Below are 20,347 nucleotides of genomic sequence, written 5' to 3'. Positions count from 1 at the left end.
ATTCTGCTTTAGGTAACTACCCTCTTGATACTTCAGTGTCACTGATATACATCTTAAGTATAGTATTTATTCTGCTTTAGGTAACTACCCTCTTGATACTTCAGTGTCACTGATATACATCTTAAGTATAGTATTTATTCTGCTTTAGGTAACTACCCTCTTGATACTTCAGTGTCACTGATATACATCTTAAGTATAGTATTTATTCTGCTTTTAGGTAACTACCCTCTTGATACTTCAGTGTCACTGATATACATCTTAAGTATAGTATTTATTCTGCTTTAGGTAACTACCCTCTTGATACTTCAGTGTCACTGATATACATCTTAAGTATAGTATTTATTCTGCTTTGGGTAACTACCCTCTTGATACTTCAGTGTCACTGATATACATCTTAAGTATAGTATTTATTCTGCTTTAGGTAACTACCCTCTTGATGCTTCAGTGTCACTGATATACATCTTAAGTATAGTATTTATTCTGCTTTGGGTAACTACCCTCTTGATACTTCAGTGTCACTGATATACATCTTAAGTATAGTATTTATTCTGCTTTGGGTAACTACCCTCTTGATACTTCAGTGTCACTGATATACATCTTAAGTATAGTATTTATTCTGCTTTAGGTAACTACCCTCTTGATACTTCAGTGTCACTGATATACATCTTAAGTATAGTATTTATTCTGCTTTAGGTAACTACCCTCTTGATACTTCAGTGTCACTGATATACATCTTAAGTATAGTATTTATTCTGCTTTTAGGTAACTACCCTCTTGATACTTCAGTGTCACTGATATACATCTTAAGTATAGTATTTATTCTGCTTTAGGTAACTACCCTCTTGATACTTCAGTGTCACTGATATACATCTTAAGTATAGTATTTATTCTGCTTTGGGTAACTACCCTCTTGATACTTCAGTGTCACTGATATACATCTTAAGTATAGTATTTATTCTGCTTTAGGTAACTACCCTCTTGATACTTCAGTGTCACTGATATACATCTTAAGTATAGTATTTATTCTGCTTTAGGTAACTACCCTCTTGATACTTCAGTGTCACTGATATACATCTTAAGTATAGTATTTATTCTGCTTTGGGTAACTACCCTCTTGATACTTCAGTGTCACTGATATACATCTTAAGTATAGTATTTATTCTGCTTTAGGTAACTACCCTCTTGATACTTCAGTGTCACTGATATACATCTTAAGTATAGTATTTATTCTGCTTTGGGTAACTACCCTCTTGATACTTCAGTGTCACTGATATACATCTTAAGTATAGTATTTATTCTGCTTTAGGTAACTACCCTCTTGATACTTCAGTGTCACTGATATACATCTTAAGTATAGTATTTATTCTGCTTTAGGTAACTACCCTCTTGATGCTTCAGTGTCACTGATATACATCTTAAGTATAGTATTTATTCTGCTTTGGGTAACTACCCTCTTGATACTTCAGTGTCACTGATATACATCTTAAGTATAGTATTTATTCTGCTTTAGGTAACTACCCTCTTGATACTTCAGTGTCACTGATATACATCTTAAGTATAGTATTTATTCTGCTTTAGGTAACTACCCTCTTGATACTTCAGTGTCACTGATATACATCTTAAGTATAGTATTTATTCTGCTTTAGGTAACTACCCTCTTGATACTTCAGTGTCACTGATATACATCTTAAGTATAGTATTTATTCTGCTTTGGGTAACTACCCTCTTGATACTTCAGTGTCACTGATATACATCTTAAGTATAGTATTTATTCTGCTTTAGGTAACTACCCTCTTGATACTTCAGTGTCACTGATATACATCTTAAGTATAGTATTTATTCTGCTTTAGGTAACTACCCTCTTGATACTTCAGTGTCACTGATATACATCTTAAGTATAGTATTTATTCTGCTTTAGGTAACTACCCTCTTGATGCTTCAGTGTCACTGATATACATCTTAAGTATAGTATTTATTCTGCTTTAGGTAACTACCCTCTTGATGCTTCAGTGTCACTGATATACATCTTAAGTATAGTATTTATTCTGCTTTGGGTAACTACCCTCTTGATGCTTCAGTGTCACTGATATACATCTTAAGTATAGTATTTATTCTGCTTTAGGTAACTACCCTCTTGATGCTTCAGTGTCACTGATATACATCTTAAGTATAGTATTTATTCTGCTTTGGGTAACTACCCTCTTGATGCTTCAGTGTCACTGATATACATCTTAAGTATAGTATTTATTCTGCTTTGGGTAACTACCCTCTTGATGCTTCAGTGTCACTGATATACATCTTAAGTATAGTATTTATTCTGCTTTGGGTAACTACCCTCTTGATACTTCAGTGTCACTGATATACATCTTAAGTATAGTATTTATTCTGCTTTGGGTAACTACCCTCTTGATGCTTCAGTGTCACTGATATACATCTTAAGTATAGTATTTATTCTGCTTTGGGTAACTACCCTCTTGATACTTCAGTGTCACTGATATACATCTTAAGTATAGTATTTATTCTGCTTTGGGTAACTACCCTCTTGATACTTCAGTGTCACTGATATACATCTTAAGTATAGTATTTATTCTGCTTTAGGTAACTACCCTCTTGATGCTTCTTAAGTATAGTTATTTATTCTGCTTTTAGGTAACTACCCTCTTGATGCTTCAGTGTCACTGATATACATCTTAAGTATAGTATTTATTCTGCTTTGGGTAACTACCCTCTTGATGCTTCAGTGTCACTGATATACATCTTAAGTATAGTCTTTATTCTGCTTTGGGTAACTACCCTCTTGATACTTCAGTGTCACTGATATACATCTTAAGTATAGTATTTATTCTGCTTTAGGTAACTACCCTCTTGATACTTCAGTGTCACTGATATACATCTTAAGTATAGTATTTATTCTGCTTTAGGTAACTACCCTCTTGATACTTCAGTGTCACTGATATACATCTTAAGTATAGTCTTTATTCTGCTTTAGGTAACTACCCTCTTGATACTTCAGTGTCACTGATATACATCTTAAGTATAGTCTTTTATGCTACAATACTACATAGCTTTTCATTCACTTAGTCACAGAATAACAATGCAGTTTGTTATTGATAAATAAATTTTCTACGTTTTTCTAGGCTTAACATTTTCCCTTATGGATGTGAACATTAAAACAACATTAACACAAAAAATATTCCCAATGTACAAAAATTACAAACCTTCCAACCTACAATAACATCAAAACATTCATGAATAAAAAAAACTTGAAAATGTTCATGTGGTTACACTCAATTCTAAAAAATACATAACTTTGCAAATGTTGTCCAATGGCAATGATGGGCCAGGTCTCAACTTAAAATTTACCTTAAGTAAATAGTAGTGTGCCTACAACACTGACCTCTCAAAACTATGTACAAGTCTTTTTGACAGAAGTCTAAGTTTTATCTTTTCTTTGGTCGTCTCTTTTTTTTCTTTTTACCTGGAACCGATACCACCACAGGAGAGGATTCATTCTCAATTTCCACTAAAGATGTTGAACTATTTTCAGACATAGCTGTTTCTTTTTGTTTGTAAGATATATCTGTCAAACACATAATAGAGTAATAATTCAGAAATAAAAGTCACTATGTGAGTTATGTTCAGCTTAAAATTAAATTTTAATAGTAAACTCCAAAAATGTTAAATACATTTTTTCTTATTGCATTCCAGCAAAGTCTAATGTAATAGTACAGCTGATTCTGTAAATTTACATAAAAAATATATATTGAAAGGAAACAGTCCTTTGTGTCTAGTTTGCCAAATTATACTTAATGTTTATATCAATGGAAGGTTTAAAACATCTTATTTTCAGAATTTTGTTTTTACAGGATACTATCCTATGTAAAATAACAGAAGGTTGTTTATGTTTTTAAACAAACTTTACTTTGATATCTTCCTTCACTCTACTTGTAGGTCTAATACTTACAATAAAGATTCAGTTTTGATTGCAACTGTATTTCTGAAAATCTTACAATTTTAAACTTCTTAATGAAAGAGTGAAGAAATAAAACTTACTAGAGCCAGAAGCTAGTTTAAAATAACACTTAATTGTTTAGCATTGAACTTTAGTCACACAACTGCAAAGAATGATTATTCTTTCAACTTTAAGTAAAAAGATAATTCCAATCCAGTGCAGAAATATCCAGATAAATTACTTGCTTGATATCTCTTAACTTCCTCTTATGAGTTTAAAATGTTTAAGTTCTTGTAGTATTTACAATTACTTTATCAGCAACACGACCTCTTGCACACAGTTTTATAGTTAACTGCCTCAGGTTTTCCTTGATGATAAGAAACCTACTTCAGATAATGTATTTCAGAATGGCTGGTATGGGTATTAACACTTTTATTGATAAGCAGAGAACAACGTTGTTATCAATAAGTGTCAATGCCTACACCAGCCGTTCTGAGATATGTCTCACATTTTGTTCGAAATAACTCACGCACGTTTAATTTGTATTGGTCTATAAGGCAATATACAATCTTTAATTTAAGAAATAATTATATTTAACTTTACAAACATCATAGAAAATACACTTAAGGTATTTTATGAAAATATCATACCAGTTTCAGCATGGCCATTCACATCACCTTGTAGTTCTAAAGATCTAACGTTTTCTACCTGTGATAAGATATTCTGAGAAGTAATTTGTGTTGGTGGATTTTAAGTAACATTTAATTAAAAAAACAAACAAACAGTAAATACATATATGAATAAATCTAACATTACAGCAACATTATTTTATAGCCTTCATACTGTTAGTATAAAGTACTGCTGAAGATACGCCATAGTTACAAAATGACCAAGATACATTTTTACATAATTTATACAATCAACAACATTATGATGCCACAGTTAATGATATTGATTCATAAAACTTAGGAGCTGACAGTTGGATTTGAGATGTCACAAGGAAAGAAGCTAGTGATTCTTCACAGAGAAAGGGGTTACTGGTAACACAACAGTTAGAGACATTTTCAGTCTGTCTAATCACATTCCACTTCTATTGTCATTGAGTGAGTATTGGATGTGGATGTGTGAAATAATAGGCCAGGTGCTCATAATTAATAATTTTTTAGTTTGTGAGACTTTGGAAATGTGTAGTAAAACTAAATATAGTTGCAAGTGGATTAACCACTTTGAGCTTTCATTAATAAGAATTCAGGACCTTCACTATTCTCATTTGTTATGTCTGTTCGTAGAACATAAAATCTAAACTAATAATCCATATTTTAATAGTATACAAGTTTTAAATTCTTAATTCTAAAAGACAATCTTTAAATACATTTTTCCAGTACTCCTCTCATTCTATTTTATCCACCATCATTCCAACATGTAGACACTATAAAATTATTGCTCAAACAAACCATAATTTACATAAATTTTGTTTGATTACTGAGCTATAGAGTAGAAAATCAGATCCCTTCTGCCACACTCATCTATCACATTCTCTCTTTCAGGATTTATAATAGTTGTCTCTTACACTTAATTAAATGTTACACCAATAGAAAGTCAAAGTTTTCATCTCTTAAATGATATATTGTATATTATTGTGTTCTGAACAGATAAGTGTCAATTTCTGTCCAAGAATAAACTTCATTTCCATGGTAAAGTTAACGACCAGCTTGGATGAATTTATGACAATTCTTCAATATTGAGTTAGGTGAAAATTGTCTTCTTTTTTGCTTTACAATTATTAGTATAACAAAGTAGGGTTAAGCATCATTGACAATAAACAGCATAAGAAAAGAAGAAAGTATTTTATTTATTATTAATAAAGTAATTAAAATAATCTTTCTAGGTTAATTAAAGTTAATAATAATAATAAACAAGTTTTATGAGGCATGCATGCAAGCAGCTCATGGGTAATGCACGTTTTCCAAGTGAATTACAACTGCTAATAGTGTGAACAGTAGTTAAACACAGTTCAAAGGGCAATAAAACAATAAAATTTAATTACAAATAGATGTATAATGCTACAAGCTTTAAGCTACTTAGGATATACAAATGCAGATTCATGTTACAGTATGAATTCATTCTAGAAAGAATTAAGGTTAATTTAGATTTATTTTGATTTTTTTTTTGTGGTTACAACTTCCATTAGACTGACCATTCCCCTATAGAGATAGGGTAGAGAAAATGACAGATAAATTATAAAGTTTTACTGACAAAAAAAAAAACAACGTCTGGAATGTATTTAAAGGTTTAACAGATTACACAAATGAAATTTGATATTTTTAAGATGAAAAATTTTTTGCACATAGACTATTCAAAGCAAACACTCAATATATTTATAAAAATTATTTTAGTTTATTAAAAACAGTTCATAAAAGTATAATTTTTATGTGTGAAAGACTGCCAGTTTTTGTGAAATATACACACTATATTGAAAGTTAGAATTATTAAATCTATTAAGAGGTAAACGTGGTTGACCAACTTGCCCGAGCCTTTACTGAGGAATTTAAAACATCAGTGAACAAATATTACAATGCAACACTATACTACAATATACAGTGAGAAAAGTGAAAACAGAAACCATTACAGTTTTTACCTTTATGCCTCCATTAGTGTGTGGTAACGTTTTACAATTTTCACTGGTGACTTCTTTAGGTCTTATTAAGACACAGTCTGTAGGAATGGGGGGAAAAGAAGATATAGATTAATCAAAAATATTTTTTCCACAATTCTTGTGTCAAAACATAACTGAATAAATGCTTCTCAATTGTTCTTGCTTCACTATAAAAAGTAGTTTTAATTTAGTTGGTCAACAGAAGACTCTGTAGTAGTTCTTGAATAGCCTTGTCCATCTGATATTGCATTATTATTGAGAATATGCTCACAATGTATTCTCTGTACATATGTACAGCTCTTAGTCATAAAATGTGACAAAATATATTCGTGAAGTATAATACAGTCATGCGTGCATATGGATAAAGATTTAATGCACCATTCAATCATGACTTATAATGTATGTAACTAATATTTTTGCCAAAATTTTATGGCTGACAAACAAATTCCATTTTTTAAAAATGTGCAGCTCAATTTCATGGCCTCTATGAGATGGGGATCCCTAGAAGCTCTAGAATTTGAGATTCAATGAAGTAGGCCTGCACAAACAATATGAACTGGCAAGACTGATAGATTATTTCCAAATTTATATTTGTCCTTGGACATTCCACAACAAAAACACCATTTCATTCCCCTTAACACTGGCCCTGCCTATGTTGGAAAATTAATTTTTAATATAATTATGTTGCTTGACATATCAGTCCAAAAGAGTAATCAATTAAAAATGATAAATTATTGGCTACCTATGCTCTGTCCAAGATGGGGAACATTATAAAATATTAAAGTAAGTAAAACATCTAAGCTGTTATCTGGCAGAAACCTGTGTCTCTGTGTGTGTTCATAATTGGGAAACTGCTGAATTGATTGTTGCCAAATCTGGTGTGTGATATAAGGGGTTGTTAATGTTCTGATTTAATTCTTCTATATCACCCCTGGTGGTCTCTATGTCTTCCTCATGTGTTGAATATCTGCATAATTAGTATACCATAACAAGAAAAAAAAAACCTATAACTTTTTTTGTGTCTGTTTACCAAAGTCTAGATATCCAGTCATTCTATGATAATCATAGTTACCAGTTACACACAACTTTAGTAACAGTGGATACGAAGTGATTAATGTTTGAGTGATAATAAACAGTTACAAATATTAGTGTCCTCAAGTTGTATTAACAAAACATGGATTCTAACACTAGAAAAGTTTTGAAATTATTTAGTTTCAATATCTACATAAAAAAAACTGATGCAAGAATTTCTGCCTCTAGAATGTTTCTAACATGATTTGGAAAATAGAAAATCAATATACTGTTTATAATACCCAACTTTTACAGCAACTCACAATGAAATGAACAGAAATCTGAAGTAGCATGTATGTATCCAAAGGTATATGAATCATATGTTAAAGTAATACATAAACAGTAAAAGAAAAAAAATGTTATTAGTTATTTTGCACACCTTTATTAGTCTGTTTGTCAATATCAATCTCCACAACTGTTAAGACAGGTGATACAGGTCTTGCTTCCATTAAACTTTCATTCATCTTCTTTGCTCTTGTATTCACCACTTGAGCTCGGAAAGCATCTTCTTCTAGTGACTTCAGTCTGGGGAAGAAGTTTCATTTTTACTAAATGTGGTTAATTTGTTTTGTTTTTGCATGTTTCACAAAGCTACTCGAGGGTTATCTGCACTAGCCATCCCTAATTTAACAGTGTAAGACTAGAGGGAAGGCAGCTAGTCATCACCACCTACTACTAACTCTTGGGTTACTCTTTTAGCAACAAATAGTGGGATTGACCACACATTATAATGACCCCACGGCTGAAAGGGCGAGTATGTTTGGTGCCATGGGGATTTGAACCTATGACCCTCAGATTACGAGCCAAACTCCTAACTCACCTGGCCATGCCAGGCCAAATATGGTGAAATTAAACAAAATACTACATGTTTGTTATACAGAAGTATATATTTTTTTAAATGCATCAAGACTAAAGCAAACATATTCTAAACAATTTTGTTACATTCAAGCATCTATTTTCTTTTTTTGTTTGTTTTCAACAGTAATTTTCAACTGAAAACTTTAATAAGAACATTAATTCAGTTTTCTTTATTTTCCATTAATCTATGTCTTGTATATAAATTTAATTTTCACTATTAATAATGTTGTTCTTACCTTGCCTGTCTCCAAGCTGCACGTTTCTCTGCTTGTATTGCTCTCTGCTGGTCTGGACTAAGTTCAGAAAACTTTCCATCTGCAACTTCTAGATCCATCTGTTTCAAGCTTGTCTCTATTCTTTCATCATTTGCTGACTGAATGGTTGTTAGCATACCTGATACGTCATTAGCCAAGTTCTCACTGCTAGTAAATCCTATAGTATTTAAACTACAAAAAACATTTACTGTAAAGAATTGAATAATGGAGGAGTGTGTGATTTTTTAGAACTTAGTGTTTAGATACACTGAGTTAAATATTTAAAAATAATGATATATATCACATACACACAATAATTTGAGGAGTTGTAATATTTAACTAAAACTTTGTAGCAACCTTTTGTTTTACCTTTAATTTAAAAGAATAAACTGTGAGAAGTATATACTTCATATTTAGGAAGGTTAACCAATTACAGGTAACAACATTAACGCTTTTGCAATGAAGCCATGCCACGTGCTATTTATGTTTTACTGTCTGCAGTAAAGGAGATCAATCAATACATAAGGCATGACCTGAATAATGTGGGTAAAACGTTTTTGTAATAACTAAACATGTCACATATTATAAATTATAAACAACCTGAAGACTTGCATTAAAATTATGTCAGTAAATTCATGCTTGTTCAATATTATTTGAAATAGGCTAATAGTGCAGCCAAAGTCTAGAATTGCAAGGAAATAGTGGAAAGAACAAAATAATTAGTTCAATATGTGCAAAAACAAAAATATAGTTTGATTAAACCATTCATGATGAATGTTAGAGAACATTTAAGAATATCCACGAAAATGTATTGTAAACAAGAGAAACAAATTAATTAGATCTCAAATTGGTCAAGAGATAGAGCTACCAGATAAAAGTACAAAATGTACACTATACCATTACTCCATGTATGATCAATTGTTGACTTATTCTACAAACTTTCTATGTTTCATGGTTACTAGAGGTAAGGTGAGCTATTTAGTCAAAGTGAAACTATTTTCCCTGATGACACAAGGAGTGACAAGGCAAATAAGACAGATTTTTAAGTTTTTTTACAAAAAAATAAAAACTGAGGACCAATTTTATTTTGCATGATAAAAACTTACTCTATCCTTCAATGTAACAGTTAACTTTTTTCACTTTGAACAATGGATTAACCTCCATTTATGCACTCTTTATAACTAACACTACAACTTAAGATCTTAGCCCTTAATACACAACAAAGCAAGGCAACACACAAACATTGGGTATTCTTTTTAACACTGACTGGACATTTTATCAAGAACTCCACTGCATAATTGGAGTGGACAAACTTTTAACGTGATATAAGGGTGGACTAATCATGATATAGGTTTCACGTTCTGTCAGAATTCTTCTTCTTAGCCTTTAAGATAGAATAAAATATAACAAATGAAATCTTCAGGAAATTTTGTTGTATTTCAAGCATTCTTTGACACTTTGAAATGTTCTTTCAGATATGTCCAGAAAGAAGTGTATGTAGTTAATCTTTTCCAACTTTCACAATCTTTTTCTCCTCTAACTAATTATTTAAACAGTTTATTGATACTGATTTTGAGGATTCAATAAGAGCCAGTTTGGTTATCAGAAATCTTGTTATTCTTCAAAGATGCATGACCAGCTACATTTTAATAACTTACACTAACTAGAGGCTGCTGGACATTTTGATGCAACTTGTGCTTTGTTGTTCTGAAGTATCAGTGTATTTTAAGTATGTGGAAAATTTCAATCAGTGGTATGTGACATTTTAATTGTAGGCAGATATTTAAATACATTTGTACACTTTACAGGCCTCAAAGTATTACCTGATAAACAACATAAGTATTTCTTGCTCAAAATGTTCTTTAAACATGTCAGAAAGGGACCTTGTAAAGTGGCCAACTTGTGTAGTAGGTTCATCCCAAACACTACATTCATATATAATAAACTGTTAATCTAACCAATATTAATACTAAACAAATACGTACTACATTATTAATATATAACAGACACATCATCAAAATATGTACTTTATACATACACTTTACACGGATCATATTACAATTTTTCTACATTATTATATACAGATTAGGTGGATAAGCTAACAAACACAACTACAACATAAAAGACCACTTACTTTGGTAATATACATCAGACACATCAACAAAACACATACTTGACACATCCTTTAATTGCGTGATCACCTTGCTAATATACATCAGACACATCAACAAAACACATACTTGACACATCCTTTAATAAGTGCATGATCACCTTGCTATATTTCAACACAAACACTGTTTTTATATTGAGCATATTCATTCAACCAAGATTTCATCATAGTCACTTCCCAAATTCGAATTTGCCAAGTACTGAAGTCAAAATTAACTTAAAAATTCTTACAATGTCCTTCTTGCTTTGTAACATTAACACATACTTTACTACCAACAATTTAAAGCAATCACCATTACAATATCACAATATATTTATCGTCTATATATCACAATGAAACACACCCATGACACCAAGTGTACATACTGTCACAACAGCATATGGTACTTGGACAATATCAGATCAAGATTCTAGAATTAAACAGTGGTGGAGGAATCAGAGAAAAATCACTCTTTCCCACACAAGTTTTATGTAACAGGAGTAAACAAACATAGCAGTGGTCATTCTCAAATATAAAAAATAATAAACTAAAACAATTTCCAACTTACAGATTCTAAATTTTCTAAAAAATATATCTATATTGTACTTTCATTAATTACCTAATAACAACACCTTTTTACATGTAACTGATATTTTAAGAATTTCATATTTGATGAAAATCAATTCATCTAGAATAAAGATGTTTGCTTTATCAGAAGGTAATATTAATCTATGCTACTGGTATTCAAAACCGTAAGAAATGTTTCCAGGTTAGATTACTTCATAAAGCAGAAACAAAAACAAAATACACTACCCGTTTTTATCAAGTTCAATTCTGTCTGAATCTACATTGTGACCAAATTGTTCATCTTTGCAATTGTTGGAGACAAACGTTGGTTCTGAATAACTATCCATGACAGTCTGGTCGGGCTGAGGATTGTGCCCAACTTCTCTTGGTGGTGCCTGTTCATCTAAAACAACAATAATAAAATATGGTAAACATGTTTACTGGTCTAAATATCATCAACAGTATTTCTTATTGCTCGTGCTACATTCAGTAATACAAGCTGCATAAGAAAAAATAAGTCTTATTTATCTGACTCCTTGCCACCCTCTCTAAAATACAAAATAAGGTTGAACCTGAATTGTGAGACTGTTGTACTCCATCACAAAGAACATTTCTAGGAATGTTTTTGATGTGTGGTGGTGGTGGCCATGGGAATACAGAAGATGCCTGTTCAAATTTCTTTCTCTTCTCAACAAAAGAAAGGACTGCAGGATCAGGTTCAGCACTACTGGGAGAACTCTGGTCATCCTTTAGAAAAATCCAAGAAATGTTGAACATAAAACTTGTTATATGTAAATTTCCAATCAAAATCTAAGCAAGAAAATCATAAAAGCATAAACTTTCCTGATGCTCAAAAAAATTTAAATATTTACTTCAAAGAAAGTATTTATATGGAATAAGAAATATAGTGAAAATATGTATCTATTTTCTGGAATGTATAGAAGTGTAATATTCACTTCAAAATTTGATTAAATGATAACAGCTGTAACTGAAGTACACTAGTTTTGTGTATCATAACTTAGTTTTAATTTTCTTTGTTTCTAATGAACAAGGAAAATACTATATTAATGTTACTGCAGAAGTGAAGTTGTATGCTTTCTGTTTCAAGAAAATGTAAGATACAAACTCTACTTAGAAACATTTCTAGGCAAAACATGAAAATGCTAGGCTACTTTTAATAAAAGGAATACTTTCTCTAATACTTTTGCTTCATCAATCAGTCCAAGATCAAAACCAAGACACCATATTTGACTAAATTTAGATAGTCTGGTAATCTTTAAGATGTACTCTGATAAAAAAAAAATCCCCAACACATAAAAAGTGTAACAACTTACAATGCTATAAACTATGTGTAATAGTAAGACATTTCTTTGAAAGCCATGCATTAAAAAAGTAATTTTATAATATTAATTACTTTTCTTTCTTATCATTTTGTATCATTAGGTCCTGTACTATACATTTTAATTTTGTTTCAAATAATTAGCATACCTTGGTTGTCTCGCACCTCTCAGAATTAGTTCCTTGGCTTCCCATGAGGTCAAGTAGCGAGTCACTGCTGTTATTCAGCTCCGAATTTCCCAGAACTGGGGAGGAAATGCAGTTGAAAGAAGGAAAAGGAGAAGATGAGGAAGTATAATTGAAAGTGGGTACTGGGGAAGGATTAAACCTTGGGCCAGCAGGCTGAAATGATTAGAAAGGAAAGTAGGAGGAGGTTTCTGCATCAGTGAGCATTTATTAGTGCACATTTAATGTACTCATAGTGATACAGCCATGCACAGCCAAGAGCCACTAGCTACACTAGAGATGCATGCAATTTTATATGATTATTACTCATAGATCACACACACACACACACACACACACACACACACACACACACAACTATATTAATCAAAGTTTATCATACTGCTAAAAAAAACGTGTTTATTCAAGTAGAGAACATAAGCTCACATAATACCATACAATATTTAGAAGTGAAATACCAAATGTTTTTTTTTCAATTTTTATAAATAAAGAAATAACCTAGTAGCTGTAATGCCTAACAGAAGTTTTCTAGTTTGTTTTTTATCTCTAACTTTGTGAGTACTGTGCAAGGTGTAATGTAAACAATGTGGCAAAAATAAACATTTAGGCTGCAAGTAGTGTAAGACTTCTAATAATATAACTTGCATTATTATTTTAGTCTTACTAATAACAAGCTATGTTCTAAACAACAAATGCTCCTTCTTAATTTTTTTTCATAGGGTGGAAAATAATCTGAACTACGTTAAGAATTTTTTTTGGAAGTGTTGATGCCACACTGATAAATAGTTAACAGCTGGACTGTGATGGTATCCACTGAAAGCAATAAAAAATAAAGATCACACCTTGGAAAAACTGTCTATATTACAAATGATGCTGTTCGCTGAGTAACTAACAAGCATTATTGATACACAAGAAAGTAAATTACAAAACAAAATTTTAGGTTAAAGTTGCAAGAGTTACGTAAGAAGTTAAACAACAAGAGACACAAAAATTACAAATATTTTATTATTTAAATAGACTGTAAGTCATGACTTTGTATTCTCAAGGAGAAGTTCTCACTTTTAACCCATATCTGAATGTTGTAGTGGCCTACTTTGATTAGCAGTAGGACAGTACATTTAACATAACTCACAGGTTTAGGAGTTAAGGGGTCACTGACAGTGGTTCAGAAATTTTCTTCAGGGCCCTGAAAAAGAGGTTGGGAGGGAAAAATTGATTGAGAATGGGGAGACTATATACGAATATTTCTCTGGAGCCCATGAAATTCTTGCTAATCCCCTCATTAATAACTGTTTTTGATCTGAAAAAAACTTTTAAACACCTTACATATACCTTTGTACTTTTCTCGGTTGAGATTTTATGTAACAGTTATGGGTGAGATAATAGGCTTATTTGGGTTCAGATGTTCATGGGTAACAATGAGGCAATTACTCACAACATTCATATTACAAATACATTCAAGTTACTTAAAAGCAGAAAACAGATGGAGTTAGTATCACCTTAAATGAAACTACTTGATTGAATGTATGTATGATGTGCATGATTGTGTTTCACTATCAAAGATAAAACACTGTCCAAATAAGTCTATTATACAACCAACAACAGTTTCAAAAACTTTACATGTGTTCAGTAATTAAGTGGCTTTGTCTTAGAAAAATATCACAGAAATTACTTGTATAATGCAAAGACATATGATCTCATTATGGTCTGTTTTGTAAAACATTCTATAAACAAATATAATTTTGCATTCCATTAAAAATCACGATTAAATAATTTTAACCACAACAATATTCAAGAAACTATAGAAACCTCATAGTACTAACTGAAGTTTAGAGTAACTCACTGAATTAGATTGTTGCGGTTGGTTAATTACACTCTTCCTCATTACAATGGTGGTTGTTTTTGTCTCCTTGCCACTAGAGATGTTCTCACTGCTAGTATTATTTGATGTGTCTAGCGTGAAAGGTTGCACCAACTGTTCTGCTGCTCGCACAACTTCTAACACTTTTTGATCAACTGTCTTTGAAGCATGAGGAACAACTGCTTGTGACTAGGTAAATCATTATAATATAAGCATATGGGTGTCTTGGTTTATAATTAGCTAGAACTATCTATTGTAAAAATACAAAAAGACAAAGAAATGAATTTGTAAAGTACACTTCTTTTACACATAGAAAATTAGGTGAAAGTCTATGGAAGGTGAGATGTTTCATGGGCTGAGGACATGTAAATTGGGTAAAATGAGAGTGACAAAGCTGATATTTGTGGCTACATTATATAATTTTGATGTTCAATCAAACTAGTGGAATATCTTTATTAAAGTTAAGTAAAAAGACAAGGCCAAAATACAAGAAAAAATCTTCAACAGTGCTATAAAATAAATTTATGAATTTAAAGTAAATCTCATCAAAATGTTGTTCAAAAGGCCTACAATATCATTGGCATATCATATTCAACAAGGCGTAGAGAAAATGTTATTGTTATGAAGTGTGATTGCTAAAGTTATGAAAAACGTAATAACTAGCAAAAAATGTTGCATCTTAACTTACTAGAAATTTATTCTTTTTCAAGATATGGTGTATTAAAGAAGTTATGTATTTGTATACACAGTAAAAACTAAAAAAAAGTTTACAGTTAAAAACATGTATGAAAACCTGAAGGATAAGAGTACCAAAAAATTGCAAATCACTATTTATTGCATGGAATTTAGAATAAAATTATTAATTACATAAATTACTTTTTTGTTTACTTAAAGATTTATATTTGGAACATATAAATATACATACAGTTGTATTAACATAAAAGTAAAGAAATAAATTTGTTATATTTATATGCAACTTAAACAAAAGTAATGAAACAAAACAATACGAATGAGCTTTCCAAACAAAATGATGCAATAATTCAATCATAATTTCCTGATCTTTCTTTGACAATGAAGCAAGAAACTCTTACTTGTTTTAGAACAACTCAAATTAAAACCATCACATAACTAAACTTGTATTACATACTCTAATTTTCTTTTTTTGAATTTCGCACAAAGCTACTTGAGGGCCATCTGCGCTAGCCGTCCTTAATTTTGCAGTGTAGGACCAGGGAGAAGGCAACTAGTCATTACTACCCATTGCCAACTCTTGGGCTACTCTTTAACCAACATATAATGGGATTGACTATCACATTATAACTCCTCCACGGATGAAAAGGAGAACATGTTTGCTATGACAGGGATTCGAACTCTCGACCCTTGGATTATAAATCAAGTGCCTTAACCACCTGGCTATGTTGGGTGTTTTCTCTAATTTTCAAAATCTTCTTTTGTGGCTGCTCATTCAGTATTTAGCACCAATGACTTATAAACTTTGCCCACCTTTGGCAAGTTGGCCACGGCCTTGTTAGTGTGAGTTGAAGATGTAGATGAGAGGCTATGAGAATCTCTGCCACAATCCTTCTTTAATTGATCCTAAGTAGAAGTTGAGAAAGCTTAGTTAAAGAGCCATAACAATAAAAGAATAATGTACAAAAAATATATTAAGTTTTTTATAATAAGCCACGTACAATTAGATGGTTCATGGTTAATTTATCACAAGATGTATTTCCAATAATTTATCTAGATTTTGATAAAAATTTTGATTAAAGAATGGTTAAAAAAAAACAAAAAACTTTTCCGTACAAAAGTTCAAATCTGAAAGAAAGTTTGGTTTGGCTTGTTTTCAATTTCATGCAAAGCTACACAAGGGCTATCTGCGCTAGCCATCCCAAATTTAGTAGTGTAAGACTAGAGGGAAGGCAGTTAGTCATCACCACCCACTGCCAACTCTTAAGTTACTCTTATACCAATGAATAGTGGGATTCACCGTCACATTATAATGCTTCCATGGCTGAAAGAGCAAGCATGTTCGGTGTGACAGGGATTCGAACCCGTGATCCTCGTATTACGAGTCGAGTGCCTTAACCACCTGGCCATGCTGGGCTCTGAAAGAAAGAAATCCTTGAATTAACTTACTATTTATTAACTATAAAATGAATGTTATCATATGATTTTACACCACTTTTCACTATTTTTACGTAGTATTTATCATGTAACTAAAGCCCATGAAACCATGTGTATGGCCAAATGTAAATTTAATAACCTGTATATTACATCACTCTTTATAAACAAACTTTTGTCATGAATTTAATTATAGTAGCTGATTCATTCTCAAATCAGCTAAGGACTTGTAAACTTCACTGGCAAATCAGATGTTAGGAGCTTGTATGACTTTCCTTTAGCTAACTTTGTGTTTAAAGTTTACCATATGTTCATGAGAAACAAATGCTTTAAATATCATTTGGCTAAGAGTGTTGCTTCATAAAGCCAGAGATCTAAATGTATTTCAGAACACTTTCTGTAAAACCAAAAAAAACCTAAAATAGTGGAAAAGAATTTGCATTTTCCCACTACTTTGTTCTCAGGTTTCAGTAACATTCACATAAACAAACCCATCAGGTTCTTTTAAAAGTCAAGATCTTATGGCCTAAAGGGTTACTCATTGTTAGTCACTCAAATTAAGTGTTTGTTGGAGCTAAGTTTTCTATCCTTTCTATAGTTAGCAATGTTTCCAAACTCATTAAAATGCAGAAAGCCTAATGTTTCATCCCAGAATGAAAGCAACACACATTTGATTAACTTATGGTAAAGGTTTAGAGACAAAAAATTTGAAGTCAAAGTAGGATCTTTATTGTTACAGTACTTTTTTAAATATAGCATTTCTCAAACAATACAAAAGAATTGTAATAGCAGACACCAAATTCTGCAAGTCCAACTGTGTTAGGCTTAACATTAACTAAACCTTTATTAAGTACAAGCTATACTTGATAAACAGACAAGTTAATGCTATAGCTTATGTAAGTTTTTTGCTTTAGTTTAGGTAGGGCTAAATTTTACTGAGTTCAATTTTACTAATAAATAAGCTTATAATGCTATTCTCCAACTTAGCATTATACATTTTTAAAGAACTCTGTTAAGTTTAATATGTTGTACAAAATGTCTACTAAAACATTTCTGCATCTGCCTTGTGTTTACATTCATTGGAATGAAGTGTATGTACAATTAGATCTAAGATGCACGTACATTTTCAGGAGAGACAAAAGTTGAGTATTACTATAATAGATAATTCATTTCCAAATTAATTCCCATGGATTTGGTAACTGAACACACTGCATTTAACCTGCACTAAAACTATGTTAATAATATACATGTTATGAATGAATATAATAAACACACACATTCAATACAACTTGTCCTATTATTTTCTTTCACCTTTTACAGTTACTTCCAATTACTTTCTCTTCATAAAACTGGTTTTTCAATACCATTCAGCTCTTCAAATTGTCACTCTATACACTGATGCATTGTATATCAAAATATCTCCTTAAAACAGGTAGGAAATATTCCTTTATATATTAATCTCCATTTATAATTTAATATTTTAAGTATTATTTAAATGGACTTAATTTTTTAACAAAATATGTTTTATATTCCACTCATATTTCATTATTACATAACTAAAATGGACAAACTTTAAAAATGCTTTTTTTAAACTTAAGTTAGGAATTTACAAAGTAAAAAAACTTTCTTGAATCTCACAAATATATTACATATGTAGTGATAAAAAGTAATTTAAATATTTAAAAACATTTTTTACTTGTTGGGAAACTGAAGCATCCTCATCTTCTTGGCTCAGTACTGACTGAGCAGATTTTGTATCTCTCGGTGAGTTCTCGCTGCTTTCCGTATTGTAGCAATCACAAACTATCATCTGCACTGTTTCTCCAGTGTTATTCAGAGCATGCACTGCTTCTTCATATGAAGCCCCAATCAATGATACACCATTAATCTGTAACAAATATATTAATGAACTAGAGTATATATTAGCAAATGGCCATGAGTTATTTTGTCCGATATAAAAATACATTTGTTGGATTTTTCGTTATAAATAAACTGACAATAAATTTATTTTAACTTTATTTTTTATATAGCATTTTAAGAGTGTGAGTCTTGTTTTTTTCATTTCCTTGGTTAAGTATTAAATCCAAGAACTCTCCAACATCCACTGAGTTGAATGGATAACTTTACAGTGCAAGTGGTCCTGGGTTTAGATATAGATTGTAGGAGACAGAAAAACAACAAATAATTAGACTATTATGGATGAAAAACAGTTGAACTGCTTGTTATATATATTTTTAAATGTTTTCAAAATGAATTTTTGTTTCTAATAATATATGAATCAATCTAAAAATAAAGTATACTCATGTTCCTAATGTAGTTTGACATTGTCAAACAATTCAGAATAAATAATTTATAAACAGTAGTTACACAGTTTTAACAGATGGTTTTTGTCTGTTTGTGTGTGGTTTCTTTTTGATTTTTATGCAAAGCTACATGAGGGCTATTTGTGCTAGTCATCCCTAATTTAGTTGTACAAGATGAGAGAAGTCAGCTCGCCATCACCACCAATTCTTGGGCTATTCTTTTACCAACAAGTAGTGGGATTGACTGTCACATTATAATGTCCACAGAGCTGAAAGGTCGAGCATGTTTGGTGCAACAGGGATTCAAATCCATGACCCTTAGATTACAATTTGAGAGCCCTAACCAGCTGGCCATGCTGGGCCTTAGATGGCTTTTAGCCACTTTAACAACTCTCTGTATTCCATTCCTGAGCTGTATATGTCCAGTATTTCCTCAACACTCTTGCATATATTACACAGCAATACACTATTGTAAGAGAAATCAAACAGTGTTCATCAACTATGAGCTGAAATAAATTGGAAGAAATACATATAGTAATTTATTCTTGTTTTGCTTTGGTAGATGATGAATGTTTTTCAAAGCCAAGTCTGAGGCTACAGTCTTATTGTAACATATCTACAAAGCTTCTAGTGAAGTGAGCAATCAATGGAACTAAAAGGACAACCAGCAGATTTTCTGTCAAGACAACATATATCTTCAGTGCTTACTTCCAAATGTAAGGTAGAAAAATGTTTACATGCTACCAGTGGAGTAGATGTGGTTGCAATGATGGAATACCAGTTAAAGAGGAAGTAAACCCTCAATAAAATGCACAGCTAAATTTTTATTGGTACTAATAACAATGCTAAAGAGTTGAAGAAAAGCTTCCACCAACCGTCCTGGAACATTCAAAAAATCATCAGAAGATGGATACAAAGCACGAATTAGCCAAGAGTAGTTACTTTTGTGGGAACAGAAATCCACTGTGGCTATGGAGAAAGAATCCTCAGATCACATCCTACAGATTGTTTTCTGGATCTCACATGAA

General features: G+C 31.4%; 1 protein-coding gene across 4 annotated transcripts in view; it reads right to left on the bottom strand.

The window, feature by feature from the left end:
• Nucleotides 1–1,700: 1,700 nt before the first annotated feature.
• LOC143233697 (protein lap4-like) overlaps nucleotides 1,701–20,347 on the bottom strand; it is a 110,328-nt gene continuing 91,681 nt past the window's right edge. The window contains exons 30-40 of one of the 4 annotated variants that reach the window (XM_076470205.1): nucleotides 18,713–18,904; nucleotides 16,396–16,488; nucleotides 14,875–15,081; nucleotides 12,996–13,187; nucleotides 12,080–12,254; nucleotides 11,754–11,910; nucleotides 8,774–8,983; nucleotides 8,059–8,204; nucleotides 6,591–6,667; nucleotides 4,603–4,660; nucleotides 1,701–3,580 (exon numbers count right to left, since the gene is read on the bottom strand). In XM_076470205.1, coding sequence (XP_076326320.1) covers nucleotides 3,441–3,580; nucleotides 4,603–4,660; nucleotides 6,591–6,667; nucleotides 8,059–8,204; nucleotides 8,774–8,983; nucleotides 11,754–11,910; nucleotides 12,080–12,254; nucleotides 12,996–13,187; nucleotides 14,875–15,081; nucleotides 16,396–16,488; nucleotides 18,713–18,904 — 1,647 coding nt within the window. In that variant the 3' untranslated portion in view covers nucleotides 1,701–3,440. Of the gene's footprint in view, nucleotides 3,581–4,602; nucleotides 4,661–6,590; nucleotides 6,668–8,058; nucleotides 8,205–8,773; nucleotides 8,984–11,753; nucleotides 11,911–12,079; nucleotides 12,255–12,995; nucleotides 13,188–13,679; nucleotides 13,845–14,874; nucleotides 15,082–16,395; nucleotides 16,489–18,712; nucleotides 18,905–20,347 lie in introns of those variants that run through there. The other 3 variants (XM_076470206.1, XR_013018277.1, XM_076470207.1) reach the window with 3 other exon arrangements.

This window comes from Tachypleus tridentatus, chromosome 12 (assembly GCF_004210375.1).
Source record: "Tachypleus tridentatus isolate NWPU-2018 chromosome 12, ASM421037v1, whole genome shotgun sequence".
In the NCBI taxonomy this organism is placed as follows: domain Eukaryota; kingdom Metazoa; phylum Arthropoda; class Merostomata; order Xiphosura; family Limulidae; genus Tachypleus; species Tachypleus tridentatus.
The sequence above is the reverse complement of the archived record's forward strand: the minus strand, read 5'-3'. Positions and strand labels throughout refer to the sequence as shown.